Genomic DNA, 26,559 nt, shown 5'->3' on the forward strand with positions numbered 1-26,559 from the left:
CATGATACGCTTTCGTAGCTTATGTACGAGAAATTCCCGATACGTATCGGCTGAAATACGTATCAGACTCAGGATTTCCTTTCCTTTTATTTATTTATTCTGTTTTGGTCTTTATAAAAGCTTCAACTCAGCAGCGTGCAGAGACACTTTCTTGTTTATTTATTTTTTAAAATTTTCTTTTTCCAAAAATAGATTTTCATTTTCATGGAAATGCTCGAGGGATGTGCTGTTCTAAATTTTTTAATGGAATATATATTTAACATTAATTAAGAATAGTTAAAATATTATTTTAAGAAAAATAGAAAAGAAAAGGAAAAAACTTGGGAGGGGGTAAAAAGGGACAAGCGTGCAAGGTTTCTCAGATAAATCCCTTCACTTACTTACTTCATTTGTCTTTCTCTTTCTATCTCTTTCTTTTCTCTTCCTCTTCCTCTCACTTGGATACTAATATACAGAGAGACAAAAAAAAAAAAAAAATGAAGTGTTGGGCAAATTGATGAAAGAGCAAAAAATGAGACTGAGATTTGCTGTTCCTTTGATGTTATTATAATGAGAGGAGGGTTCATTTTCTTCTTCTTTGAAAGCTATGGCTCTGCAAGAAGAAGAGACTCAGCAGATTCAAAGCCCACCATTGATTCTTGATGGGCTGTATTGTGAAGAAGAGGATTTAGGAGAGTGTAGTTTTGAAGAGAATGGAAGTCAAATTTGTGGTGAAACAGTGAAAAAGGAGGCATTTTTACCTTTATTTTTCATTGAACATGACTTGTTTTGGGAAGATGATGCCTTGCTCTCTTTAATGTCCAAAGAAAAAGAAACCCATCTTGGTTACATTGCTGTTAACTCTGATGAGTCTTTAGTTTTGGCTCGTAAAGAAGCTTTGGAGTGGATTTTCAAGGTTAAGGCACTCTATGCATTCAATGCCTTGACCATAGTTCTTGCTGTGAATTACTTTGATAGGTTCATTTCAAGCCTAAAGTTTCAAAAAGACAAGCCATGGATGGGACAATTAGCTGCTGTGGCTTGTTTGTCTTTGGCTGCTAAGGTTGAGGAAACCCAAGTTCCACTTCTTTTAGACTTCCAAGTATGTGTCTAAAGCAAGATTGCAATCCAAGTTTGTTGGTGTGTAAAATTTGTCGTTTTGAACTTGATATTGATTTATGAAAGATGTATTTTTGTGATTTTTTTTTTCCTTTAGGTGGAGGAATCAAAGTATGTGTTTGATTCAAAGACCATACAAAGAATGGAGCTTTTGGTGCTGTCAACTCTTCAATGGAGGATGAACCCTGTGACGCCAATTTCCTTCTTTGATCACATTACAAGAAGGCTTGGATTGAGGACCCATTTGCATTGGGAGTTCCTTCGGAGGTGTGAGCGTTTGCTTCTCTTTCTCATTGCTGGTAAGTAGTCAAAACAGCAGACTTCTTTGTACAAAGAAGGAAATGTGTATTTTTAACCATTGCTATTGAGTTCTAATCTGAAATCTCCAATTTATTTTGATCCAGATTCAAGGTTCATGCTTTATATTCCCTCTATCTTAGCTGCTGCAACAATGCTGCATGTTATTAAAGAGGTTGAACCATGCCATTATCTTGAATATCAGAAACAGCTTATTGGAGTACTCAAGACATGTGAGGTTTGTATACAATTACTTGGGGTGCTCTGTTTTGAAGTTCTCTTACCTGTCGTTTTTTCATAGATTACATTGGAACTTGATTGTCCATTATTTAATTCTTGTTTTGTTTCAATAGGATAAAGTAAATGCGTGCTACAAGCTCATCTTAGGGTTATTGGAAAGCCATTGCAAAGGAAACGAAGGCCACAAACGCAAGCATAGATCAATACCAAGCAGCCCTAATGATGTCATTGATGTATCTTTTAGCTGTGATAGCTCAGATGATTCGTGGGCTATGACATCTTCGGTCTCATCATCGCCACAGCCTCTGTTCAAAAGGAGTAGAGCACAGGACCAGCAAATGCGGCTACCTTCACTAAATCGTATGTTTATGGATGTGCTTAGTAGCCCTCGTTAATCTTTCCTTGTCATAATATTAGTACTATTAAACATGTTATTATACTCTTCCTTTTTTTGCATATTATCTGCAGTATCTGTTCTTAATGTGCAATCTATTTGTGTTTCATAACTTATTGTTGCCTTTATGGCCAAACTTGCTAACATGGATGGTACATGGATTAATATCTGCCATGTTCCTCTTTGATTCGACTTTGGAGGTCAGTTTGGAGTTTGCAATGAGAAGAGATGGTCTTTTTCCAGGGGTTGACATGAGTGCCTCACTGTGCTACAGTTTCTGATTCTTCTAATGTTGGTGAATGAACATATATTCAGGACATCCTCTGTAACTGCATACTTCTATATTACTTTTGGTCATTTGTCTTAGAGTTTAGGTAAAAGTAGAATTAAGATTGAGGTAGGCAACCAAAGTCAAATTTTTTCTTGAATGAACAAATTGTTGACTTACGTGCTTTTTGGGGGGTAGATGAATGCTTGGAAGTGTGCTTGTTTATGTGTTATTAATAAAAGGTAGAGGAGAGAGAAATAATGATCAATTGAGATTTTGGATCCCCATAATTTTACTATTTAAATATCAGGGAGTTCTTTGAACAAGGTCAAACAGAAGAGCGAAAGTCCTTAGAGAACAACAACCAAATTTCCACTAGCTGGCGGTTTTCCTACCTTCTCAGGAGTGACTTTCCTCTCTGCCTAAAATATACTTACTATATAGAAGAAATTGTACTAGTTTTCAAAGTAAAAAGTACTTTTCTTATGTGTTGAACTTATAATACGATTGTACTCATAGGTATTGATATTTATTGGTGTGACTCCAATCTTGTAAGGAATCTTTTGTGTCTGAACAGTTGGACCATATTAAATCTTAAGTATGGCATTATGACAAGTTATACTCTGCCAAAGATTTAACCTTTCAAGTCAATTACCATCTTTGTTCTTAATGATGTTAGTATCTTTTATCGGCAAACCCATTAGCTGTCATCTAGCCTTCTATTTGGTGCCTCTGCTTTTTCCCTGTTTGCATGTCTTGGGGACCTTTTTATTTGAATATCTTTCCTACTTTGTCATTCTGAAGTTTGTGGTGGTATGTTCTTGGATTTGTGAATATCCAATTCCTGAAGAACGAGCTAGCTCAATACATAATCATCTGTAAAAGTTCAAGGCATAGAAATTATATTCATAGGAGATCTTTGAATGCATCAATGATTTTATTAAATCTGTTGTAATGTTGTGAAATCATATTATTCAGGATTATTCTTACGATAGGCAGTGTTTTAGGCAATGATTATATTAGAACATTAATCCTGAAAGGTTACTGTGAGCTGAATCATATAACTACACTTGGGGTAATACACTATGATGATTTCCCATGTTTCATAATTGTTGTCATATGCGTAAAGAAACTTCTTGCAAACATCAAGTAGCTAGGTTGGAAGAATCAATTGGTTTCTGGTTCCATTTTGACTTGCATGAACATTAGCTTCAGAAAGTGTTTTGGAAAAAAAAAAATTGTGTCCCAAGTGCAAGAAAGGACAAAAACGAGAATAAGTTTTCCTAGTGCAGCTTGGTACTTCAAACCAAGCAAAACTTAAAAAGCTTATGGGTGAAAGAAAGTGGAGATTTAGAGAATGGGCGGGCAATCAATAGATGTGTAAGCTTTTCATTTTTCAGGATGTCTTTGTTGCTTGTGGTCCTTCATTTGCTTTTTTGCTTTTAAGTTTTTTTCAGTCTTGTATTTACCACTGCCTTCATTTTCTGTTCATACTCTCAGCGGATTTCCTTTTCTTTTCCCCTCGAGGAATTGTTAAAATGGAACAGCTAAGGAGTAAGCATCTGACCCCACTATTAATAACCCTTAAAATATATATAATTGCTGCCAAAACGTTTTCATTTGCACAGTTACGTAGATTTTTGTTACCCGTCCAGTATATTTTTTGATTGCCATGAGGGGGAAGATAGAATTCTTTCCTTGTTGAACAAAGTAAAACCCTATACTAATCAACTTGGGTCACATTCTTTTCTGTTTTTCCCCATCTTGTCTTGTGATGCCCTTTTCGTTTTCTCTACTCATCATTCACAATTAGTTTTTACTTTAAGATAACTCCAGAATTAGAGGTCATAGGCATGAACCTTAAACCGTAAGGCTAGAGGGTAGGAGGGTATGCTATATCTAATTCTAGGTAGAAGTGCGTGGTTGCACCTCATTAGCAAAATACCTATTCCCTTTGTTAGGAATAGGTAATGCGGGCAACGTGCATAGCTCGGTTCTAAGTTTCCGTGCTACACTTGTATAAGAGCTTTACAATTGAGTTTCTGAGGCCAGAAATTATGTTACAATATGGTGAAAACAACTTGAGCATGCTGCAAATATTGCTATTGCCATAAATTGCTGATGGGAGAGGGCCTGCAGTTTTGGTCATTTTGGTACTGTCAGGATTTGCAAGCATGTCATGAATGAATCACATCTTAGTTGTGTTCACAGGCAAATATTACGGTACCTCCAACTTTCAAGAGCAACGATTCTAAGGGACTTGCCATGTCCCTGTAAAAAAATCGACCCCGATTACACTGACAAGCCAACGAGAAAAATTCCAACCATTCTGATAGTCAAATTCCATTCATCTGACAAGGTTTTTGATAGTTGTGTGTGTATATATAGTATTAACTGATAACGCCGTGCAACTACTATATTGCTTTTTGGCAATGAAACGTTGCAATGTCTTTGATTTAAAAAAAAAAAATAGGAACTAAGAGTTCAAGCAATGAGATTTGATCACGGTAATGGGTTTTTTTCATGTAAATTATGAAAAGTAGAAAAGAGAAAAAGCTATTTATTAATACTTGATAACTATTTTGTCCTTGCTTGGTTTGACAATAATGCTAAGGAGAGGAAAAGGAACAAGAAAAGGGGGGGAAGACTGGATCCACAACAGGTTAAAGAAGGAAATGATAAGGCAGTGGAGTAACTAGTACGCATGTGAAAGACCAGAGTTGAGGAGTAGTTGAAAACAGCTAGGAAAAGCTTGTCATTAAGTTATTTTAGGGGGGGGGATTGTCAAAAAAGTTTAGTACTCCAGTGTTTCTTCTAGGTGTTGAATTTGAGAATAGAAAAATTCAGACAGTTGGAGAAAAATTGGATAAGAGGAGAGATTTTTTTAGATAATTGGTTCCAATCATGCCAGTCTTCCAGTAGTTAAACAAAGCAAAGCGTACAAGTCAAAAGACAATAAAACCTGTTCAAAAATCTTTCCACCTTACCCAAGTGTGAGGGAAACAACTAAACAATGGTGGACAAGATAGTTGTTTTCATAGGTGGAAATGGCAGTGTCTAATTGAAGGATTGCCAGAGAGTCCCCCTTTCATTGTATCATTGTCCAGGATTTTAGTGTACAACCAACCCCAAATTAAAAATAACTGACAGAGAGGTCTCATCAAGTACAGTAAAGCCACCTCTCTGCTTCAAACAGGAACTTTGCCCTGAAACAATTGAGGTTTCACTTTCACCTGTTCGAAGAGATTGACCCTTCAAACTTCGCCGAAAAGCTAGCATTCAAAAGTGGTCTTTAGTGCCTGATTTAAGATACTGGTCTAAACTAGTTGAGGGTTATAACTGCTTTATAAATGTGGCAGCTCAAGTCGGTGTATTTTCTTAAAAGAAAACGGACAAAATGTACAACCATAGGCATGATTTCAAAACAACACATATATTTCTTTAGTTTGGTAGGAATTTATTTAGTTCTTGCCGTGGCTTCCATAACTTGATCATCACCGGCCGACATTTTGCATTCTGTGATGGACATCTTAAGCTTCTAAATCAATCCCGGTCCTTGCTTTGAAAAATTTTATGAACATCTACTTTACAAGGCGGTGTGTAGCTTGGACTTGGTATTTTCTCAGCAGCCAATTTCTTGTCACCCTAAAGAATATATTTTATATCTAGAAGCATGTTTCTGATCACGTCGACATCTTTCATAGGTTCCTATGCTCATTAACCTACTTACTTCATGGGTGGTGTTATGTTCTAAGCCTTGTTGAAAGAGGTAACTGATATGAAAGTATGCAACCTGTAGAGAAAGCATGTTTGCCTAAGAAGTGACATTGTAGACTTATTTTCTTGACATCCATTAATTTTGTCAACAGGGATCATACCCACCGGCCAAAAAACACAGGAATTGATGGCACTAAGACTTCCAGGCCTTACAAGTCATCGAATTCCGACCAAATGTCTTAAACTTCAAACAGAGCTCCCCCACATCCACCTAACATGGAGAACACCATAATCGGTGTTAATTTGCCCCAGCTGGATTCCTGAACTTAATTTATTTAATAGCTTGGAAGTACTGAATTCTCTGTGTCGTCTTCAGGCTGCTGAGCCCAACAGTGCTATCAAAGCTCCGTATATAAACCAGGAAATGAATAGAATTTTCACCATGTAAAAAAAAAAAAAATTTCTGACGTTCACTATAAGAAAAGTACTTCTTCCTATCAGCTCAATGATTCCAGTGTAAACACTGCCCAAACTAAGTCGATTAACGGCGGTAGAAAATTTTTCCTACGGTTCATTGTGACAGTAATGATTAAATGCAACTATGTAGACAGCTCCATCCTTGCAGAACGTACTCCAAGAATACCGAGGTAATTCGTATATGTACTAGAGACAAAAACCTGAGAAAGGGCTTTATAGTAAGAAATACTTGGAGAAGAATGGAGGCTGCTGATTAAAATGGAAATGTTTTCCTTTTCTACAGCTTAACCTAAGCCCAGGACATCAAATCCAGACCTTGAACATGATCTTAAGAGACCACCATGCTCCAGCCCTTTTCACCTTGTAATGCCTGGCTCAATGGCTCTCATACTACACCAGGTAATCCTTTCCAGGATTTGGATCCGTGCCTTAGCACCTGCTTTGATGCCAAAAGTTACAATCCATGACCAAAAATGCTAGAAAGCCCTTAGGTTTGAACACTTCAAATCCAGATTTTTAACATTTTTTTGTTATAACAACAGCATTTATCTTCATTTCTGCCTAGTGTCAAATGCTAAAATGGAAAACTGACAAGTTAAGCTTTTTTGTTCAGAGAGTTTGATTCTCTTAAATTATTTTCATTTTTATTTCTCTGGTTAATAGTACAATACGAGAGTTATCCCCTATTGAATCTACTTTAGCAAACCACCCACAAGCATTTCTTTATGATGTATGACACATGTATTGTAGTTTCTTAATCTTCAGATTGGTTGAAAATCTACTTAACATTGAAAACTTAGTTACTTGCCCTTCACTACCGGTACCTTCAAGTCTTTCTCTGGGAAAAGATCACTTTCTGTATTGAAATAGGGCTGGCTTGGGACTATGCCTGCAATCAAAAGAAAGAAAATAGATTTAGGTCCTTGAAAATTTATCAGTCTAGACCTTTTAACCAAGAATTGATTGAGTGGTGCTGAATGAAATTGAAAGAAGCTTGGATTATCTTGCCTTGCTAGAGATATTGCTGGATAGCCAATCAAGACCTTCATAAAGTCCTTGGCCGGAGGTGGCACACGTAGCCTGCATGTACCTGTATCAGTTCCCAAACGCCAATTGTTAAAGGATAGTAGAAATTCTACCTTTGTCTCTTAAAATGGTGTCTGGTACTAATTTTCTTAACAGCTTGAAGGTAAAATGAGCAAATTTTGGCTCTGTTTAGTTGGTGGATACAAGTATGGACTAATGAGTTACTTTAGTTAACATCATGATTTACCAACGGCGTTGTCGAAGTGAATGAAGGCCAAGTTTATCAGTGATTTCAGAAACAGTCATGGCATTTGGAAGATCTTGTTTGTTAGCGAAGACAAGTAGTGTTGCATCACGTAGTTCATCCTGCAAAAATAAAGACCACAAGTAATTATTGACCCTGTTTGCACACCTAAAAGCTGGACAGTACTTAACATGTTAGTACTTTCTGTAAGTAAGAAATCTAATGCAAGCTCGGTGAGATCGATACTCTGGAATGACATTTCCTTTAGGAATTTTCTATTAAAATTATCCCCTGAGAGAACAAACTTGTAATGAATTCAAAAAATTCATATAAATTATTGACCTCGCTCAGCATCCTGTGAAGCTCATCTCTGGCTTCTGATATTCTTTCTCTGTCATTACTATCCACCACAAAAATAAGGCCCTGAGTGTTCTGAAAGTAGTGTCTCCATAATGGTCGAATCTATAAAGCAAATTATGAACCAATTATTCTCTAATTGTTAGGTAATAGCTAATGGGGGGGAGAGGGGGGGGGGGGGGGGGGGGATGGGATTAGCTATCAATTGTATTGCTATGCTGATTACCTTATCTTGTCCTCCAACATCCCAGACAGTGAAGCTAACATTTTTGTAATCAACAGTTTCAACGTTAAATCCTGGATTAGCAAAAATCAATCAGCAATCTATACTTTCAGTTTCTGCTGTGAACAAGATTAGTTAATGAGGTTTTTTCAATTCTTATGCTTGTATAGCGTTGGTCTACTGCATCTAGAAGCATGTGATAGTTTTCCATCAAGATAATGTTTTCACACCAAGCACTTGAAAATTTGAACAAGGAAAATTTCAGAAACTGTTAAGATGTTAATTTGGAAAATTACATGGCAAAATGAATGATCAACCACCTTGCTTGAGAAAGTGAATCATATAGACATCTAGTCACAGGTTGGAATTGGATTGATCAATTCTAATGACAATTCAACTAAAACTCAGCGTTCAATTAGTTTAAGGTAGAAGAACAGATGAGGCAAGCAGAGAGAAATTAAAGGTTAATACCAATGGTTGGTATGGTAGTAACAATTTCTCCAAGTTTTAACTTGTAAAGGATGGTTGTTTTGCCTGCAGCATCAAGTCCCACCATCAATATCCTCATTTCTTTCTTTGCAAAAAGCATCCTCACCAATCTAGATATTGTCACTCCCATTGCTGCAACTGTTTTAAGCTAATTATAACCACAATGAAAGAACAGGGCTAGAAGGAAAAAGAAACAGAAGGACAAGCATAAAGAAAAATACAAAATAGATACCAAGAGATTGATAACCCTTAACCTGTTTCAAGGAAAACTCGGTTGACAGACCAGGAAAATTGCAGCAGAAACTAGTGGTGAGTCTAGATGGTGAGCACTAAGAGGGAAGCCAAATGGAAATATATACCTGGATTCTATAAACTAAATGAGAGACGTGGACTAAGGTAAAAAGGATAAAAAAGAATAGGATTCGGGAGACTATTGGTGAAGAATAAAGGGCACTAACTTTGGTTTGCTTTCAATGGTGGCAAACTGACAATTGTATTTTGAGCATGAACTTTAAAGTTTTAATCCATGATTCTATGGAATGGAAATGGCTGTAATTCGATTTGCAAGTTGAAAAGAGAGGAGAATGTAGATGGGATCCACCAATGAAAACCGATTCTGTAGTCTGATATTTTAAAAGCAAAGGAATATTTTTGTTTCTGTGCTTATCGCAATATCTTTAGGTAGCACTGAAATTTCCAGGATTTTGTCTGTCAACAATGTAACGATTCTGCTGTCATTTTACGTAATTACGTTGAATATATACCACACCTGGAAGATTCAACGCAAGCAACGTTTCATTTTGTTTTACTTGGTGGAAATACTTACAAGACTAAGCAGAGTTGAGTTTTTTAAAGCCAAAGCTGAGCTTTTATTAGCTTTTCGCCATGACCAACCCTTTAAACTCCTATATTCAGAGGCAAGAAAAAGATTGATCTTACTGTCAGACTTTTCAGATAACATGATTTTCAGGTCATCATAACCAATCTCTAATCAAGGAGACACGACATTATGTGTTTCGCAACAATTAAGCACCATAGGTCCATATATAGCGTACTACATACAAGACAAAACATGCGAGGTAGTATTGTTTCCATACCCTATACAAATCAAATAATACCCAGAATTGAAGATCCTAAGAGATTCAGAAGTAGGTATGGTCATTTGTAATGGAGCATTGTGCTGTTACTTTCGAGATATTGCATCCTTGGCAGATTCCAGGGTCGAGGCCACAGCAGCGGCAGCACCAGTCAGGACAACCCCGCCGGTCTTCTGATTGCTTCCTGGATATTGGTGAATCACCTGCACAGTCTTTACCTCTTTGCCTTTCCCTGCTGATGAACAATAGTCCACTGTTTCCACCTTTCTTTCAACTTCACCTTGTGCATTTGTGATCTCACTTTCCTATCCAAAGCGAAAATTTATTAATCTCAATTCAAGAATTCTGGAAAGAGGAGAATAATTTCATCAACATTATGGAGAGATAGAGAAACTTAAAATGTTACCTTCCGGGCTTGTGTGTTCATATTGATAGTCACAATTCTTAATTTAGATTTTAAGAAGTTATAGAGAATTTATATTGGCAATTATGAATAGTAATCTCTCTATCCCTTATTAACTGTGTAAATTGAGACTATTTTTCAGAATGCTTAGTCTTCAACACTATTTTTCAGCCAAAAGAAGAGGCCCTAACATCAAGCGAACACCACCACATGTCACCCTCTATTTTGCAAGTTTCTGCGTTTCATTATTTCTTTCTCTTGTCACAACTCTTGCCCATTGAGTCAAGAGGCTGAAGGAAGTTTAGGATGGACAGTAGGAGGAAGCAAGGCCAACGGGGTTACTGACTAGGATATGATCGAAGGCATTTTAGCCTGTTGTTGATCAAATCGAGCTTAATCATATTGTAAACTGCAAAATGGTTTTCATACTGACCAGTATCATATTGTAATCATATCTTTTTTTGATCATTCAGAATTTAAAACCTGTACCATCCCTTAATAAAATATGTGAAAACATGGAAGCTGAATAAGGTGTCCAGGAAATTATCCCAGATTTTTATAGCACAGAACCTCAACTTAAATGACTTCCTGAAGCAGAAAGGAAACATATTGTAGTATGCTGTTCTTACATCTTCCAAATACACAATATGATCCAAATAGACATGGCTAACAATTCATGTGATGACTATATTATGTCCTGTCCTAAACACTACTGAAGCCTATGATTGAAACAACAGACAGAACTAAAGATATATGGCAAAGAAATTTGACAAAACAGTATTGTCAAGCAGATCATCAAAAGTCTATTATAGCTGATGCACTGATCAGTAAGTCATAAGCGGTGACCCACTGCAGTGGACATCAGAAGCATCGGAGAGCCTTTGCCTTGGAGACAATGTTGTGATTCCAGCAGCATCAACATCGATGTTCAAAATGTTTTTCCTCTTCTGAGTTTCAGAAATGGATTTTTCTTCCGATACCTCAGCAATTGGACTCAAGGCCTCTGCTTCCTTCGGTTGAAGAGACACCATGGCTTGAGCTTCAGTCACCACTGATGCATCACCATCTGTAGCATATAAAATCCTTTTGATAGCTGCAACAATCTACAATAAAATGTAGTAAAACATTAAACGATCAGTTTAAACAGCCCTTTTACGACTAATGAAATTTGGCCATTTTAAATCTGAATGTCAAAAGAGAAATACCGGTGAGTCTTCAATCTCAGGAGTCTGGCAGAGAATCTCTATGTCTCTCAACTTTGCAAAGTAGAAATCCCTCTCTTTCTCAAGACTATCCACAGACAGCTTCAATTCCGTGATCTACATTGTACAGAAGAAGACATTAGATTCTTCTTAACATTCTTAAACCAATGATACTATCCATTCATTCATTGAATATGAATTACCTGTTCATCATAAACTGATGTAGATGATTTGGATGAAGTCTTAGCTGATTGATTTGTAGTGTTCACAGATGATGGAACATCGTTGCTGTTCCTTCTAGCATGGGAAGATGGAGGTTTCGGAGCAGCAGTTGAACCCTTGGTTGAGGAGTGTGATGGTGCTGATTTCTTGCCGGCTTCTTTTCCTCCTTTAGAAGCCTCTCTCCTTTCCAATGCATTGTAACTAAATATGGCATCAGCAAAAAATTTCTTATAGATCTTTTCATCTCATTTAATTCATTATATGTTGTGCTACTAGGAAAAATTGATGAAGGAGAACCATACCAGAAAGAGAAACCATTCACTAACAGTAAAACACTTGAAATAATACCAATTTCATGAGATTCATATACTATTAATATACTAAAGTGTAGGCCCAAATGTCATTATTGATTGCTCGGAAAAGAAAAAAAAAATCTTAAATTCAACCTCATTGAACCTCTCAAATATGACAAAAACTTATTGCAATTTGTCAAATTAGTTGTGGCAGACAGATTAATAAAACAATGTCGATCCCAAAATTTGATTAAAAACTTGGTTTAAAGTCATATAAAACAATAATTATGGCCAAAAAAGAATTGACAGCAACAAATTTTAGAAGGCCAATTATTCCTAAATTTTTTGCCAAACAAATCCTCCAGCATTGGAAAGAGAAACCATTAACAACAAGAACAAGGAAACGGAAAAGGATGTAAAATAACTAAAATTAATAGAAAAGACCGAACTGATTGAAAGAAAAACAGGGCTTGAAAGAAATTATACTTATGAAGACCGCCTCCATTAACCGAATCACAGTATCTTTTCATCCATTGCATGAACTCCAGATTATCGAGCGGCCTCCCTTTCACCAGCTTGCTCACCTCAATATGCTAGAACCACCAAAATAAATCAAATAATTAAATCAAAATTCAAATCCAGAAAAAAAAAAAAGAGAGGGGTAAACTGACGAAATTAAATTAAAATGAAAACCTTGGTGATTTTGAGTTTGTTAAAGACGTCTTGGAGGACTTTGTAATTTTGGATCATCTCGTATTCGTTTTTGGCATCGAAGTTGACTTTGTGCATCGGCACCATCCCTGGATGAACCGCATCCATTAGCTGGCAATGAACTGCGCCGGAACATGCCTGAGAACGCACGGGATCGAAAACATATCCAAAAAAAGCAAAAAACCTCTCATCTTACTATTGAATCAAACCAATGAAAATTCACCAAAACAAAAGTGGGAAATTACAAAAAAAAAAAAAACCTCTTCGACTTTGGAGAGATTGAGATGGAGAGTGGAATTAATCCAAGCGAGAATCTCAGATCTGCCCACGAAGTAAGCCGAATCCATCATTCCGATATTCGTCGCCATCTTTTTTGTTTCTTGCTTCGCTGTGTTGGTGAAAATGAAGCCGTCTGCTTTTCCTTTACTTTTCTTCCTTTCCAACGGCTCTTGGTGTCAGAGAAAGAAACGTTTGAAGGGTTTTTAAAAGGAGTGAAGAGCGGGATCTTTTCCAATTCAAAAAAAATGAGGGCTAGACGGACACCGGAGGCGCCGCTCCACTATGGGTTGCTTCCCGCTAAAGCCCAAACTCTTTGGACTATCAGCCCAAAATTATTGAGCTTTTATTAGCCCAAAATGTGTTCTTTTGCCAGATTATTTTCTAACAAACCAAAATATATTACTACATGAACTTTGTTTGCATGAGGAATTCAAAAACCAAATATAAAGAAGGGCCCATCACATTAAGCCCTTGATCAAAATAACAAATTTATTTAAATATGAATTACGAGATATTCGAAAAAATTTTATCAATGATTTAAATATTTAATTCAATAATAAATATTTTTTTTCTCAATAACGAGTTCGAATTTAGTCATTCTTGAATAGAAAATAATTCTAATAAGGAAAATTAGAGAACAGCTTGATCTTAGATGGATCTTGGAAGGATCAATAATGTTTTTTTTTTTGTAAATTTCTAGATCCAGTTATAAGTCAGCTCTGTACAAAGTACCAATTAAGGCTATACATTCTGGCCCATCGATCAATGCCAAATGTTGGGTCCATCCAGTTTTTGCAGGAAAGGCCATTGATTCTGTAAGCCTGTAAACGCATTACTGATTTATGGTTGATGGTCCATGGCATTTTCAGTATTCACGAGAGGAAAGTGGGGTTGGCATAAATTCCTTTACCATTTGCTGCCAATGATGCCTCAGGGCTCAGCCTCTGGAATGAAGCAGTGTTAAAGTTAGAAAAACAAGGCCAGAAAACGAAAGGGGATGTAGGATACGGGAAGAGACCAAAAAGGCAGAGCCATTTAAAAAGGATAAGTTGCCTTATAAACAATCTAAGGGGAAGCTTCTTCAGAGATGAGAGATGGATATTTTGCATTGAATAGTATTAAAAGAACGAATAGGAAGAGGACATCATTCGGCCATTGCCATGTGTCTCATTAATATGAAATGGTGATTTTGCATGGAAATAATTCGTCGTCTCCTTGTCCGTACAATTGTTGAGAAGTTACTATTACCTTTTATATGATGAAGAATGAAAATTTTCCATTAAAAATATAAAAACTACACATTTGGCTATGTACTTGGGAGCAGATAGTACCCCTTTTGAGCAAGGAAAAATGCTTTTGCACGTGCAATGAGTGAATAATTAATTTGAAAGAAAATGTCCTGGTCCTAGTAAGTCAAAGAAAAAGGGCGGCATGGATTGGGCCTAAAATAATTAGCAATAAATATCAGTGTCAAGCAAGAAGATCCAACTCCTGATGTCATGCAATTTCCAACTCAATCACAAACTTTGAGACAAGTAAAACTGAAAAAAGAAAAGAAAAAACCAACCTATCAGTCAATCATTACATACATTTCTCTCTACAAAGGTGGTCTCCAATTTTGTCAAATGTTTTAGGAGTGTCCATAATAGTATGATGAAGATGAAGTTGAAGATGGGACCTTCTCAAGAATTTGCAGGGCTTCTTTCATTGGGGGTCTCTTTTGTGGGATTGGAGATGCACAACTGTACCCCAACTTGAAGCAAGCCAGCAAGGCATCCTCTTTGCCTTCCAAATCAGCCCGAATTGCCGCATCAGCCATCCTCAGTGCCTTGCCTTTGTCTTCAACTACAAGCCCATTTCCTAGACCCAACTCATCCACAACTATAACTTTCCCTGTTAGAAGCTCAAGCAAAATGACCCCAAATGCATACACATCCCACTTCGGATTGGGCTTCAGGCTCCTAAGTGACTCCGGGGCGTGGTACGGGGATACACCAAGGGAGCTCGGGCTTGGACTTGGGCTGGGTCCTGCTAGGTCTTGGAAGCTATCTCTTGATGCCGTTGACCTCTTGCTACCAAAATTCCGGGCTGACACTCCAGCTTTATAACTCGTGTCGCCTGTTACAAGCCTTTCGAGCCCAAAATCTCCAATCTTTGGTTCCATATCAGAGCCTAAAAGGATATTACTAGGCTTCAAATTGGCGTGCACGTGCTTCTTGTCATGGAGATATGCCAGCCCTCGGGCCATACCTTTAGCAATCTTGAGCCGAGCCTCCCAGGGAAGATGACAGGGGGATGAACCAACTTTTCCTGAAAAAAGACAAGCAACAAAAGCCACAAACTTAATGAGTGTAAAGCCTGCAAAGTGCAAACGCAAGAGCCACTCAGATAACAAAAGACTAGTCGTTTTCAGAAGGTAGTGAGCTGTTCTGGAATTTTGGGATCGCAAATTGCTGTCAAAACGCCGTGGGGCAAACGATTAGCAATTGGCATATACTAACCCAACTCCCCAGACAGTTGACTTTACCATGCATTAAACAACAAGGTTTCGGTTACACCTACTCCACCGTCATGACTTCAGTTCTCCAGCGCATTTTAGCAAATAACCATGTTATTTTTGCTAAGGTGCGCATACGTTTCACTTGGAATGTGTGGAAAATTGGAAAAAGAGAAAAAAAAAAGATAAGGAAAATGACTCACTGTAACGAGCGTTGGCGAGGCTGCCGTTTGGTACGAAATCGTAGATAATAAGTTTTTCATCAACTCCCCAGTAGAACCCACGAATCCTGACCAAATTGGGGTGCACCAGTTTGGCAATGACTCGAACCTGAGTCTCGAAATCCCTGAATCGATCCACACTGTTCTCACCAATCCTTCGGACCGCCAAGGAAGTCCCATCTTCGAGCACTGCCTTGTACATTATACTAGACCCCGTGGCACCCAAAATGTAAGCTGATGCTTTAAGTAATGTTTCAAGCTCAAGCTGCTTTTCCCCGTCAACGGTCACCAATGTTCCTTTTTTAGTATGTTCTTTCTCTTGCTGCCGTTGATTATCATGAATTTTGTTCCGGCTTTGATCTTCTTCAGTGTCAGAAGTGTTATCAGATTCTTCTTCGTACTCTCCTCTCTTTCTCAAACAGGACCATCTCGTAAACCCTCTTGATTCTGACGATGAAGATGTTATAGACCAATTGTCTTTGACTGTGTTAGCTTCTTGCTTCAGTGTAGTTTCAACTCTCTTTTTCCTCTTTAATTTGTAGACGACAAAGAAAACCATGATGACAAACCCGATTCCTGCTATATCTCCGACTATAATTCCTACTATTGTTCCTGGTTTGAGCTTGCTTTGTCCTGATTTTTTAGCTCCAGGAGATGGTTCAGGCGTGTCAGGGTCTATCGTCTTGGGGATGGCAGCGATTGCTGGAGGAGAAGTTGATGGAGAGACGTTAGAAGGAGATGATGGTGAAGAAGGAATTGGACAATCACGCCTGGTTACTTCACCGCACAGATCAGGATTTCCGAAAAAAGATTTGGATTCTTGATTCTTAAAAACAATAGAATCCGGGATTTCTCCTGTAAGATTATTGAAGGAAAGATCAACAGTAGCGTTACCAGGAATTTTCTCCGCGAATTGTGGTGGAATTACCCCGGAAAGCCTGTTGTAAGAAACGTTCAAGTACCTAAGATTGTTGCCTCCAAAGTTTGGAGGCAAAGACCCATCGATAAGATTGGAAGACAGATCTAAAACTTGAACACTTTGGAACCCAGTTGGGAGATTGCCAGAAAAGTAATTATTCTTCAAAGAAACAACGGTTAGATTTTGGATGGTAGTGAGAGTGGCAGGTAAAGTTCCCGCCAATGCATTGTCAGAAAGGTTAAGGAATTGGAGGTTTTGTAACTGTCCCACCGTTTCTGGTATCCCACCAGAGATCAAGTTGTTTGACAAATCAAGAAACCGAAGCTGGGTTGCGTTGAAAATGGAAAAAGGAAGAGACCCGTTAAAAGAATTGTTGGATAGATCGAGATTTTCAAGGTGTTGAATCATGCCCAGACCGGATGGAATTGAACCAAGAAGCTGACAGTTTGGAAGAGACAAGCTTGTAACACGAGAGTAGTTATTGTTGGAGTTACTTGGTGCACCACAGGTTACCCCATTCCAAGAACAAGGCGTCTGGTCACGGTAGTTCCAGCTCTGTAGCACGTTTAGAGGATCACTCAGAATAGATTGCTTGAAAGAAAGCAAGAGAATCCCATCAGTGTTTAGCCCCAAACATTGAATCACAAGAAACTCAAGAATAACAAGAATTCTCCACCATAAATGGAGTTTAACACTAGAGGAGGAACTCATGATTTGTCAAACTGATCCCACATTTCTCCTATGGAGATAGACACAAAGAGAAAGAGAGAGAGAGAGAGGAGGGAGGAGAGAAGAGAGAGAGAGATGACTAAGAGAAGTAACTGAGAGTTATCATTTATGTTAATGAAGGTGCAGAGGCCATGTGATGCAAGTTGGTTAAAAAGAATAATTATTAAATTACAAGAGAAGAGAGCTACGATATACACAGCTCAACAAAACAAGCTAGTCATCACCAAAATGTTCTGGTGCGCAGCTCTCTGCAGAGATATAATTTAAGGTTTGCCAGAAATGGTTAATTGCTATCACCGTTGGTTTTATAAATTTATTCTCTTCTTCCTTTCTCTCTCTCTCTCTCTCTCTCGCTTGTGATCACATTTATTAATTAATTTTTTAATTAAAAAAAAAATCACCTACGGGATCAGTCTAGAATAGCATCTTTGCTACAGGACACCTATGTGATGCTGAAAGTTGCAGTGGCTCTCTCTTAGATTGACTTTAATGGAACTTGCTGTTTTTTTAATGTTTTTCAGTACTGGAAATACTAGATGCTGTAAACCTATTGGTAAAATAGATATGATTCGGCTTTGGTAATTTGCCGGTTGGAAGATTGGCATGAGCTTTACTTCTTTCTTGTCAATGGTTATCAGATGGGTAGCAGCATTATCTTAATACGGGAATCAGCAAATCGACAAATTTTTTTGGATGGCTGAAATTACAATTTCATAATAAACCTAATTGCTACAGGTCAAGTTAGTCCTGTTTGTTTTTTCCCAATCATCATAGACATATTGCTCCAAACTTTCACTGAAAGGGGAATACTATTCTTTTCTTCTTTTTGGTGCAAGGACAAGTGAATAAGTATATATTCTCAATACAGGTCATATTTACATTATTTTTCTGGTTTTGTCAATTTTACATGATTGTGTGCAAGATATATCTGTTTCCTCAATCAATCAGGTATAACAACTGTTGTCTTCGAAAGATAAATGTATGCTTGCAAATTGCCCGACGGGAAAAAAAAAAGGGAAAATAAAACGGGCCTGGAAAGAAAAGTGGGGGGAAAATAATCAAACTTGCTGCATTGATGACCATAATATCTAGGGCAACATTATTGTGGAGGGGTCCTCAAAAGGGTCCTTAATATCATCTCATCAGAACGTCATTATTGGATTTATGAGAATTTTGGGTCTTCATTCGTTGCTCCCACCGTTTCAAGAATTTGACTAGCTGCTGAGCCATTGGATATTAACAACATCTACTATACTTCCAAGGATGAAAATCTTGTAGAATTTGATTTGACCATGGCCCCCAACAATGAGCTATCGGGGACTTGCCTCACTTAATTACAGGGGCGTACAATGTTTAAATGATCTGTTCCTGCTGTTTCAATGAAGTAGTGATATGTTGGTATCTAAGACAACAAAAAAGGGAAGGGATATGTGATCGAGAGCAAGAAAACAAGGAAAATAAAAGGTGAAAATGACCACCAAATGAAAATCATGTGTAAGATGTTGGCAAGCTATTTACTTCATAAGCAACCAAAAAACCTGGTGATGGTCTTTTATCTGCAACGGATTATCTAATAATCGTTAATTACTTCAAATGAACAATTTAATCTATGATCCCATGCACGAAATTTTCTAACTAAGCCTAACAGGGCATGTTATGCTGTCTGCTTTTTCAGAACCCAAGCTTTCTCGTCCATAATATGGAATAACATGCGACCAATAAGCAGTTATGATTCCTCCTCCAAATTGTCCTTATTTTTGGCAGTGGACAAGATGATCAGGAGGTCCATAGCTCTCTTTTTCAACCTTCTGCAAGATTCCAGCTTTGGATGTAGATTTACCATTGTCTAATTTGTTGTCACCAAGCCAGATTTGAGTTTGATGGCAATGGACCGGAAGCTTGGATTATGTTCTTCACTGCAGACATTGGCTGCTCCATCCCAGAAATTTTAAGATCTAGACCTGTAATCTTGTGTACACATGGGAATGCATTATGTCATCCATCATCATCTCCTCCTCCCCCCAGCCTTTTTTATTCTTCTTTTTCTTTTTAAATTTGTTTGTGGCAGCTTTAACCACCAACGTTACAATATAATTAAGCAAATAAGAAAATGAGGTTAATACATGACGGTGTCAATAAATACAAGATTAAAAAGGATTTGTGTAGCCTGCTGCCTTGTTTGGTGTAGTCCTTTCACAGTGCATGCATAAACAAGATTAGGAAAGTCTCTTACTTTCTAGTACCTCTCTATTAATAATGCCAGCTCCTTTTTCTTCCTGTTTTCTTTATAGTCCCTCTTTTCCTCCATTCAAAATGAAGAATAAAAATTAAAAGAAGGAAAGGGATGGGAAAGATCTAAAGCATTGAACTTTTTCTTTTATGTTAAAAAGCCGGTAATGGCAACAATAGAGAGGTTGTGCAGGTGTGGGAGTTGGCCCCCACGGCATGTTTTTCTTGAGGATGAAAAGAAACTTTTGAAAAGGTCCATATGGATCCACCAGGCCCTTTGGTCAAAGATGTTGATCTTTGACAGCTTGCTAATTAGCATCGACCGCCAGTTAAAAAAGAAAAGGAAAGCAACAGGATACCATTTTGCAGTAATTGGCATCATGTCTTCTACAGTTCCACTTTCCATCTTTTTCATTTATGGATGAAATTCCCAGCAAAATACTGAAAATAGAATATTGTCAAGAAAAAACACACAAAGGAAAAGTGGAAAACTCCATGTGTGACTTTAAGGGTTAAACATTTTGCAGTCAACAGACTAGGTTGCTGGAGTTGCTTCAGTTGAGCAGCTTTTACCTTTTTATTCTCTTCACCCCCTCTCAAACCCCAAATGGGCGGATCGTGTTTCTCCTTTTCTTCATTGACACGAAACCGAATTGAAGCCATCAATTTCTAGACGTGTTATTCAGCAGGTACACAGCACCCAATCCTTAAATAAGTTAATATATATAAACATGATAGTAGGAGGTTTTGGGCTTAAACTACCATTACCAGAATCTTAACTGCCTGTTGTATGAATAAGTGAAAAGGTTTATTTTCGATGGCCTGAATGCAACAACCAAGAAGTTTGTGTTATTGTCCCTTTATTAAAAGCTTTCTAATCAGAAAATGCTAGCTACTACTTTCAGTTGAAACGACTTAAGGAAAACAATTACCCAGCTTGAGAAATATGTACTGTGCTTTTGCTTGTCTGAGTGCGGGTCGTGCCAACTCCTGCCTGTTTTATCTTCTTACAGTTTCGTTGGAAAGGACCAATAAAAAAGGAAAGAGAAAAATAATTTGTTCAACGGCCAACCAGTATCTAACTAGATTGATTACCAGTTCAAAGCTAAGAGTTGGGACATCCTACAGCTGAAGTGATAAGAGATGGGGTTTTGGTGAAAGATCAAAGGCTGAAATTTTCTGAATAAAACAGAGAGAATGAAGATGATTAAAGCAAGCAAAATTTTCAGGCCTTTTTTGCTTGGTGTCATCAGTCAGGCAAACCCCAGCAACATTGCTAATGAGGCATGAAAGAAAAGATGGTTGAGAAGTTCCATGGCGTAAATCTTACAAGCAATTGCTTTTACAAGATAATAGGTCAATGTAGAAAACCCTGGTGGTTTTTCTTGTACTGCCAATTTTGGTGAGACGTCTCTCACATGCCAACCTAATGATTTGATATATGATGAGATATAAACACAGCCAATCTGTTCCTTTTAGGTGAAGAATTTGGTTGGTCTTAAAATTTTGTAGAGCATAAACTTTTGGATAGAATAAGGTTTAGACAAAAAATTACCAGCACGACTTAATTAATGCATGCAACGAATAATTGAGCTTTTCCCTGGTGCATATTGACTAGGTTGCCAAATTCCTGCAATCTTCCGTCCCCCTGGTGGGATGATGCCGCCCGCCTTTTTTGTCCTGGTAAGCCATTAATTGCCTCTTTATTTGATTGGCATTTGAAAGGGGACCTATTTTTGTCGCACATGATTAAAAAGCCCAGTCGAGTCTCGTCAAAAAAAGTTAAAACTAACGTGTAATCCCATATGCTTAGCCACTTGTTAATCAATCTTTTTTTTTTTAGTGCAAAATCATACCTGTACAAAGAGAGACAAGACGGGGAATGAACTGGTTTATCTTTTGAATAATGGGAGATTCACTTAGCCCCGTAAATAGGATCAAGTCATGGCCTGCTCTGGCTTCCAATAATGAGCCTTAAAATACAACCGGGTCATTCGGCGGGGTTTAATAGTTTCACCCGTACGGTCGTTACCCAACCTTTTCAGGCAGCTTGTCAACGCCTTGGTTGGATTTTTCAGCAGGTTTTTTGTCTCGAGTTCTGTCCTAGATCGGTATGAGGAAACATGGGATTACATTATTAGAGAATCTAATTTTTAATGAAGCTAGAATGCGTGGGGGTTCATAATTCCATTCTGTTGAGGAATAAAGTTGATCTTGTTAGTTGTAATGTGAATGCCATTAATACAATCTACATGTATTCCAAACCCCAATAGATATTGTTTCCAACTTGAACATTGACAGAAATATATAATATGGCCCAACAGATGTTTGGCTTTGAACATTCCAAAATGTATTGAATGTGCTTTGATTTAATCGGTTTTGAAAAAATAGAAACTTTGGCTTGATCTTGACTCGAGAGAACTCACTCTAGCGGTTTTAATGAATGGGAAGTTGTATAAACTTCAAAGACAAGAAAATGCTTGTGAAAAGTTAGAGCTTCAAGACACTAGGTGACTAGGTGTTGCCTTGCTTTTCGTGTGGGCACGTGGTGTCACATGCGCCCTGAATTCCCAGCCCGTTGCTGGTGGTTTTTCTCTTCTTAATGGGCCTCTTTTTGCGACCCAAACTCTTATGAGCCGGGTCTAGGTAAGACCCAATTTAATTGTTGAAGCACCCATGAGGCCATACGCATGCAAATAGGTGGATGAAAGGGGGAGGCCATTACCCAATCTGTTGTCCCTTGCAGCCGGAACTTAGATTCTTGGGCCTTGTACTTCAATCTCCAGGCAAATCACCCATAGCCATGCAAATAGGGGAGCCACTGGCCATTGGTCATTGAACATTACCAGAACACAAAAGGTACATTCTCTCATCCCACAAACTGCACTCGCCCTTCCCAAGGGCACTAATATATACTATGATGAGAATAAAAGAAAGATGGATGGCTTTCAGTTTTCTTCACGAGTATCTTTTTTTAAGACACCTGCTACAGTCAGCTTGGAATGCTCTAATTTGGTTTTATAAGGCCATCATCTTCACAAAAGAGGTATAAATTGATATCTTGGAAAGCTCAACCACATTCTTGAGTCTGTTGCTAGAGCAAACTAGTGTTTGTCTCTGACTCTTTTACTTTTATCTCAACACAAAAAGCAAAGAACTTAACGGCATAAATTTAGAAAACAAAAATCGATTAATTTCAAATGATTCTATCATAAACCAATTTGTACATTAGTTTGTATATATTTATTTTTAAATGGTTGGGGCAAAGAGGCAGTAGCAAGTATCATTGTATGTAGTATCAAGGCGCTACAGGTGACATTCCCCAATGCTCATCTTACTTTATAAGGATTCACAGCAGAAGCACTAAAGTGAAGCTTCCTTCAATGAAAATGGTTTCTGAAAACACACATCTCAAACCGTAACCTTTCCACGCCCAACAAATCTAGCAGGACTAAACCGACTAAGATCAACAATGCTAGCACGTCCATCAAGCACAAGCTCAGCCACAGCAGCACCTGTAGCTGGACCATTGAGAATCCCCCAACAACTATGACCAGTGGCCACATAACACCCCTTGACCCCTGGAAGTTCTCCAATCACTGGCACACCATCGTCGGTACATGGCAAGAAACAAGCTTGCTCTGCCTTCACTCGCGCCTCTCCTTCAGCCAGATGGCTCGAAACGTTACTAGCCACTCTCTTCAGCGTCTGTATTGACTCTGGGTTGCCAACTATTTGCTCTGGATCATCTGGCACCTCCTCCTCCGCCGACATCCCGCATAAATACACCTCCCCTAACAATCCAATTCATACATTTGTGATAAAAATATGCGAAATCGTTTATGTTTTAAAATGCAATATAAACAAATAGTTCAAAATAAAAAATTTAACGTACCAGTTGGACGAGGGTAAACTTCAGGGTCCATGGCTTTGCCGCCCTGCAGATGATAGCTAAGAAAAAGAGCATGGGGCGTTATAGCACCAGGCTCTTTCGGCTCCAGGACAATACTATGGGCCTTCAGCCCATAAACTCTAAACATTGAAGCCAACATCTCAAACTTTCCAGTCCACGGCCCAAGTGCCAAAACAACCGAGTCTGACTCAATAACTCGTCCTCCTTCAAGTACCACCGATCCAACTCGCCCTCCCTGAACCCGCAACTGCTCCAATTTCCCAATCACCACCTCAACACCATATTTTTCAACAGCCGTATTTAACAGAGTTCTAGTAAATAATTGAGGATGTACTTGGGCTGTCGTTTGGGTCGATCCAATCGTTCTGGGCCCACGTGCCGGCCCATCGACCCAAGATGGGATTGTAGAGTCACCGGACGGAGAAGATGAGCGTGATTCGGTTACTGTAATGCTGAGAGTGGTGAGGGGTCGATAGCCGTACGATTCGGGTCCGTTGAGTTCTTCGGAGAGTGCACGGTGGAGATTAAAGCTAGCGCGCGCAAGTGACCCGACAGCACCACCGTCGCACCAATCTAGAGCGAGGAATCCGCCCGCTTTTCCGGAAGCCGCACAGGCTACGGAGGATTTTTCAATGAGAGTAACGGCAGCGCCCTTTTTGGCTAGGAAATAAGCCGTGCATACACCGATTACGCCGCCGCCACAGACCACCACGCGCTTCGTCGTTTCTGGTTGTCGTTGGTCATCCATTTGTTGTGATGGTGACGAGAAGCAGCGGATCGAAGCAGCGGTTATCACAACGTTGGAGAGCGTTCGATGGTTTCGGTTCGGTCGAAGGAAGAGATAGAGTGTGGATAGCGGCGATGATGATGATGTCACCGCCATACCCAACTGATTGCTTTTTGTATGGCGAAGCGGTAACGGGTGGTCTTGAGCTGACACGTGTTATTTGCTATTAAATTAATTTCCTAACTGGTTCATGGAGGATCCGGTTACATTTAATTGTAATTGGGTCCAGATTCAGTTCCTGGGTTCGATCACCATGTGTCCTTAGCCCAAATACTTTTGATTTTCTGGGCGTGGGTAGGCAAAACGGTTATTTCCTTCGCCCAAAAGGAAAATGTATACTCTCAACTTTCCAATGAGTAAAAAACAGCTAGTCTTCACCAACCTCGGTGCTGACCCTAAGCTGCTGGGAATCAACACTTTTTTTTTTTTTTCCAAAAGAGATCTTCTAATTATCAAAAAACTAATCATAACATTCTAACTTTTGGCCAAATGCGATTGGTAAGCAGACAATCAAAGGCATGGAGTGTTGAATGCATATATATGGGAGCAGAGACCACCACAAATCCCACTTAAGTCACATGAAATATCAAATTGTTACCGCAGCGCTGGTTGCTTTGTAAAGGGATAGATAATAAATAAATCCTTCCTTGCATTTCAAAAAAAAAATATCAAATTGTTAGCATATGTTCAGGTAATAATTACTTTTAATTATAGGAAATAATGGTAGTTCAAATGAGGGGAGATGGTAGTGGGAAATGACCTGTCCTCTCTACAGAATTTATCTCTTCCATCCTCGCAATCTTTTTGGAATCATTTTGTTAGTTTATTTCCAATTTGCCAAAAAAAAAACTCCTGTTTCTGTCTGTTATTTACATTACCAATGTCATCAAACCCTCGTCTCAAAGGTATTGTCGTCATTTTTGCGAGAGGACCCAATCAACTTGAAGACTCGCACTAAGGCGACAACAATTCCTAAGTCCTAACCAATTACCTCCTCAATCTAAGATGTTAGGTGAATTATTAGTTTTGTCACTTAGCTTTGTTTTTTTTTTCCCCTTCAAGAAAACTAGCGAAAAATTAATTAGTGCTAAGATTGCTAGCCATTTTGACTATAGGCATGGCAGCCGTGTATATCTTTTGGGTTTTGTGTTCTTTTTTTTTTTTTTTCTGTTTTGGGAGATTATTAGGGGATACCATGTAGTACTAACTTGTTGAGATCTCATAAATTACTATACATTTTGATATTATATCCTTTCCCAATCATGAGATGATGAAGTTGAATGCAAAAAAATTTCGATAGGAGTAGATAGAGAGATGAGAAATTAAGGTGATATATCAAATTGAAGATAAAAGAAATGAAAAATAAAGATCTATGTAGTGATTAGATTATACATAACCTTCTTCATGTTTCTCTGGGATTTCTTGTCTGACTTCAGTTGGTTAGAGGACAAAAATGCAAGATATCAAATCCCAATGCCCTTTTATCTTCCTTAATTTTCCTGGCAACTTGATTGATAGGAAGATAGTAGGTGTTGGTTAGTGGAGTCAATTAGGGTCCCTCAGCCCTCAGATAGCTTCCACCCATCTTACAACTTAAGAGACTGAGTCAAGCAGGGGTCCCAACCACATAATTGAACGTGAAATTGAAAAATTTTATACACAAAATTAAATAGTTGCAGTTCAACAGTTATTGGTCATCATCAAACCAGGGAAATTAAAAAAAAAAACAAAACAAAACAAAGTGCCCATACAACCCCAGGAAGAGAAAAAAATAATAATAACAACAATACACAGCGGCCACAAGCAAACAAGAAAGAACCACCCTCTAACAGATAGATATAGACCCTACATTCTCCCAAAGACAATTTGACATTGGCCTGAATGGAAACTGCAAAATCTTTTCCTTCTGTTCACACCCGAAAATGCGTTCGCCCCCACAAGACCAGACCTAACATCTAATAAGCCAAGTTTGAAAAAATTATTGCTACTTTGTTAGGAACTAGTAATTAGGTGCTTTGCTTGACTCGCTATAATTTCTGTTTTCTTTTGTTTGTTTGGCAAGAAAGCTTAAAAATCTACTGTGTGGTAACTTCCCCTTTTTTTTTTCTGCCTTTCGGGTTTCTTGTAATTGGGATCGGGGGATGATATTGACATATGGGTAAGTTTGATACACAGTAGATGGTATTGTTTAGGTCAAAGTAACTGAATTTCTGCTGTGACATAGAAC

The 26,559-nt window shown here is 38.3% G+C and overlaps 6 protein-coding genes across 9 annotated transcripts; 1 reads left to right on the forward strand and 5 right to left on the reverse strand.

The window, feature by feature from the left end:
* Positions 398-2,279, forward strand: LOC18611194 (cyclin-D3-3). The gene is made up of 4 exons (XM_018121274.1): positions 398-1,081; positions 1,196-1,397; positions 1,503-1,633; positions 1,749-2,279. The coding sequence occupies exons 1-4, from the start codon at positions 587-589 to the stop codon at positions 2,028-2,030; spliced, it is 1,110 nt and encodes a 369-aa protein (XP_017976763.1). The 5' UTR covers positions 398-586; the 3' UTR covers positions 2,031-2,279.
* LOC18611195 (ADP-ribosylation factor 1) lies at positions 7,062-9,172 on the reverse strand. Of its 4 annotated transcripts, none has more exons than XM_018114151.1 (7): positions 9,085-9,172; positions 8,813-8,968; positions 8,345-8,415; positions 8,104-8,223; positions 7,765-7,883; positions 7,500-7,571; positions 7,062-7,380 (listed from the first exon to the last, which is right to left on the reverse strand). In XM_018114151.1, the coding sequence occupies exons 2-7, from the start codon at positions 8,958-8,960 to the stop codon at positions 7,341-7,343; spliced, it is 570 nt and encodes a 189-aa protein (XP_017969640.1). In that variant the 5' UTR covers positions 8,961-8,968; positions 9,085-9,172; the 3' UTR covers positions 7,062-7,340. The 4 variants fall into 4 exon arrangements, with proteins under 4 accessions (XP_017969640.1, XP_017969646.1, XP_007047387.1 ...); XM_018114157.1 differs by having other exon boundaries at positions 7,063-7,380; positions 8,813-8,962; XM_007047325.2 differs by having other exon boundaries at positions 7,114-7,380; positions 7,500-7,581.
* On the reverse strand, positions 9,781-10,381 carry LOC18611196. Its single transcript, XM_007047327.2, has 2 exons — positions 10,334-10,381; positions 9,781-10,232 (listed from the first exon to the last, which is right to left on the reverse strand). Exons 1-2 carry the CDS (start codon positions 10,352-10,354, stop codon positions 10,014-10,016), a joined length of 240 nt encoding a protein of 79 aa, XP_007047389.1. The 5' UTR covers positions 10,355-10,381; the 3' UTR covers positions 9,781-10,013.
* On the reverse strand, positions 10,854-13,216 carry LOC18611197 (microtubule-associated protein RP/EB family member 1C). Its single transcript, XM_007047328.2, has 6 exons — positions 13,019-13,216; positions 12,741-12,896; positions 12,534-12,640; positions 11,736-11,955; positions 11,536-11,649; positions 10,854-11,433 (listed from the first exon to the last, which is right to left on the reverse strand). Exons 1-6 carry the CDS (start codon positions 13,124-13,126, stop codon positions 11,155-11,157), a joined length of 984 nt encoding a protein of 327 aa, XP_007047390.2. The 5' UTR covers positions 13,127-13,216; the 3' UTR covers positions 10,854-11,154.
* On the reverse strand, positions 14,489-17,705 carry LOC18611198 (probable LRR receptor-like serine/threonine-protein kinase At4g37250). Its single transcript, XM_007047331.2, has 2 exons — positions 15,738-17,705; positions 14,489-15,347 (listed from the first exon to the last, which is right to left on the reverse strand). Exons 1-2 carry the CDS (start codon positions 17,383-17,385, stop codon positions 14,668-14,670), a joined length of 2,328 nt encoding a protein of 775 aa, XP_007047393.2. The 5' UTR covers positions 17,386-17,705; the 3' UTR covers positions 14,489-14,667.
* LOC18611199 (putative oxidoreductase TDA3) lies at positions 22,819-24,728 on the reverse strand. The gene is made up of 2 exons (XM_007047332.2): positions 23,528-24,728; positions 22,819-23,426 (listed from the first exon to the last, which is right to left on the reverse strand). The coding sequence occupies exons 1-2, from the start codon at positions 24,426-24,428 to the stop codon at positions 23,044-23,046; spliced, it is 1,284 nt and encodes a 427-aa protein (XP_007047394.2). The 5' UTR covers positions 24,429-24,728; the 3' UTR covers positions 22,819-23,043.

The sequence above is a fragment of the Theobroma cacao genome, chromosome 1 (genome assembly GCF_000208745.1).
Source record: "Theobroma cacao cultivar B97-61/B2 chromosome 1, Criollo_cocoa_genome_V2, whole genome shotgun sequence".
In the NCBI taxonomy this organism is placed as follows: Eukaryota; Viridiplantae; Streptophyta; class Magnoliopsida; order Malvales; family Malvaceae; genus Theobroma; species Theobroma cacao.

Bases quoted from the DNA above. Each gene is read 5' to 3' on its own strand.
- LOC18611194 (XM_018121274.1), top strand. From the start codon at position 587: ATGGCTCTGCAAGAAGAAGAGACTCAGCAGATTCAAAGCCCACCATTG. The intron at 1,082-1,195 runs GTATGTGTCTAA...TTTTTCCTTTAG, and splicing joins CACTTCTTTTAGACTTCCAA to GTGGAGGAATCAAAGTATGT. The intron at 1,634-1,748 runs GTTTGTATACAA...TTGTTTCAATAG, and splicing joins GAGTACTCAAGACATGTGAG to GATAAAGTAAATGCGTGCTA.
- LOC18611195 (XM_018114151.1), bottom strand. From the start codon at position 8,960: ATGGGAGTGACAATATCTAGATTGGTGAGGATGCTTTTTGCAAAGAAA. The intron at 8,416-8,812 runs GTATTAACCTTT...TTGCTAATCCAG, and splicing joins TACTACCATACCAACCATTG to GATTTAACGTTGAAACTGTT. The intron at 7,884-8,103 runs GTCAATAATTTA...TTATTTTTGCAG, and splicing joins TTCACAGGATGCTGAGCGAG to GATGAACTACGTGATGCAAC.
- LOC18611196 (XM_007047327.2), bottom strand. From the start codon at position 10,354: ATGAACACACAAGCCCGGAAG. The intron at 10,233-10,333 runs GTAACATTTTAA...CGCTTTGGATAG, and splicing joins TGAACACACAAGCCCGGAAG to GAAAGTGAGATCACAAATGC.
- LOC18611197 (XM_007047328.2), bottom strand. From the start codon at position 13,126: ATGGCGACGAATATCGGAATGATGGATTCGGCTTACTTCGTGGGCAGA. The intron at 12,897-13,018 runs GTTTTTTTTTTT...GTGCGTTCTCAG, and splicing joins ATCTCTCCAAAGTCGAAGAG to GCATGTTCCGGCGCAGTTCA. The intron at 12,641-12,740 runs GTTTTCATTTTA...TGGTGGTTCTAG, and splicing joins ACAAACTCAAAATCACCAAG to CATATTGAGGTGAGCAAGCT.
- LOC18611198 (XM_007047331.2), bottom strand. From the start codon at position 17,385: ATGAGTTCCTCCTCTAGTGTTAAACTCCATTTATGGTGGAGAATTCTT. The intron at 15,348-15,737 runs GTGAGTCATTTT...GTCTTTTTTCAG, and splicing joins CCTCGCCAACGCTCGTTACA to GAAAAGTTGGTTCATCCCCC.
- LOC18611199 (XM_007047332.2), bottom strand. From the start codon at position 24,428: ATGGCGGTGACATCATCATCATCGCCGCTATCCACACTCTATCTCTTC. The intron at 23,427-23,527 runs GTACGTTAAATT...TTGGATTGTTAG, and splicing joins AGTTTACCCTCGTCCAACTG to GGGAGGTGTATTTATGCGGG.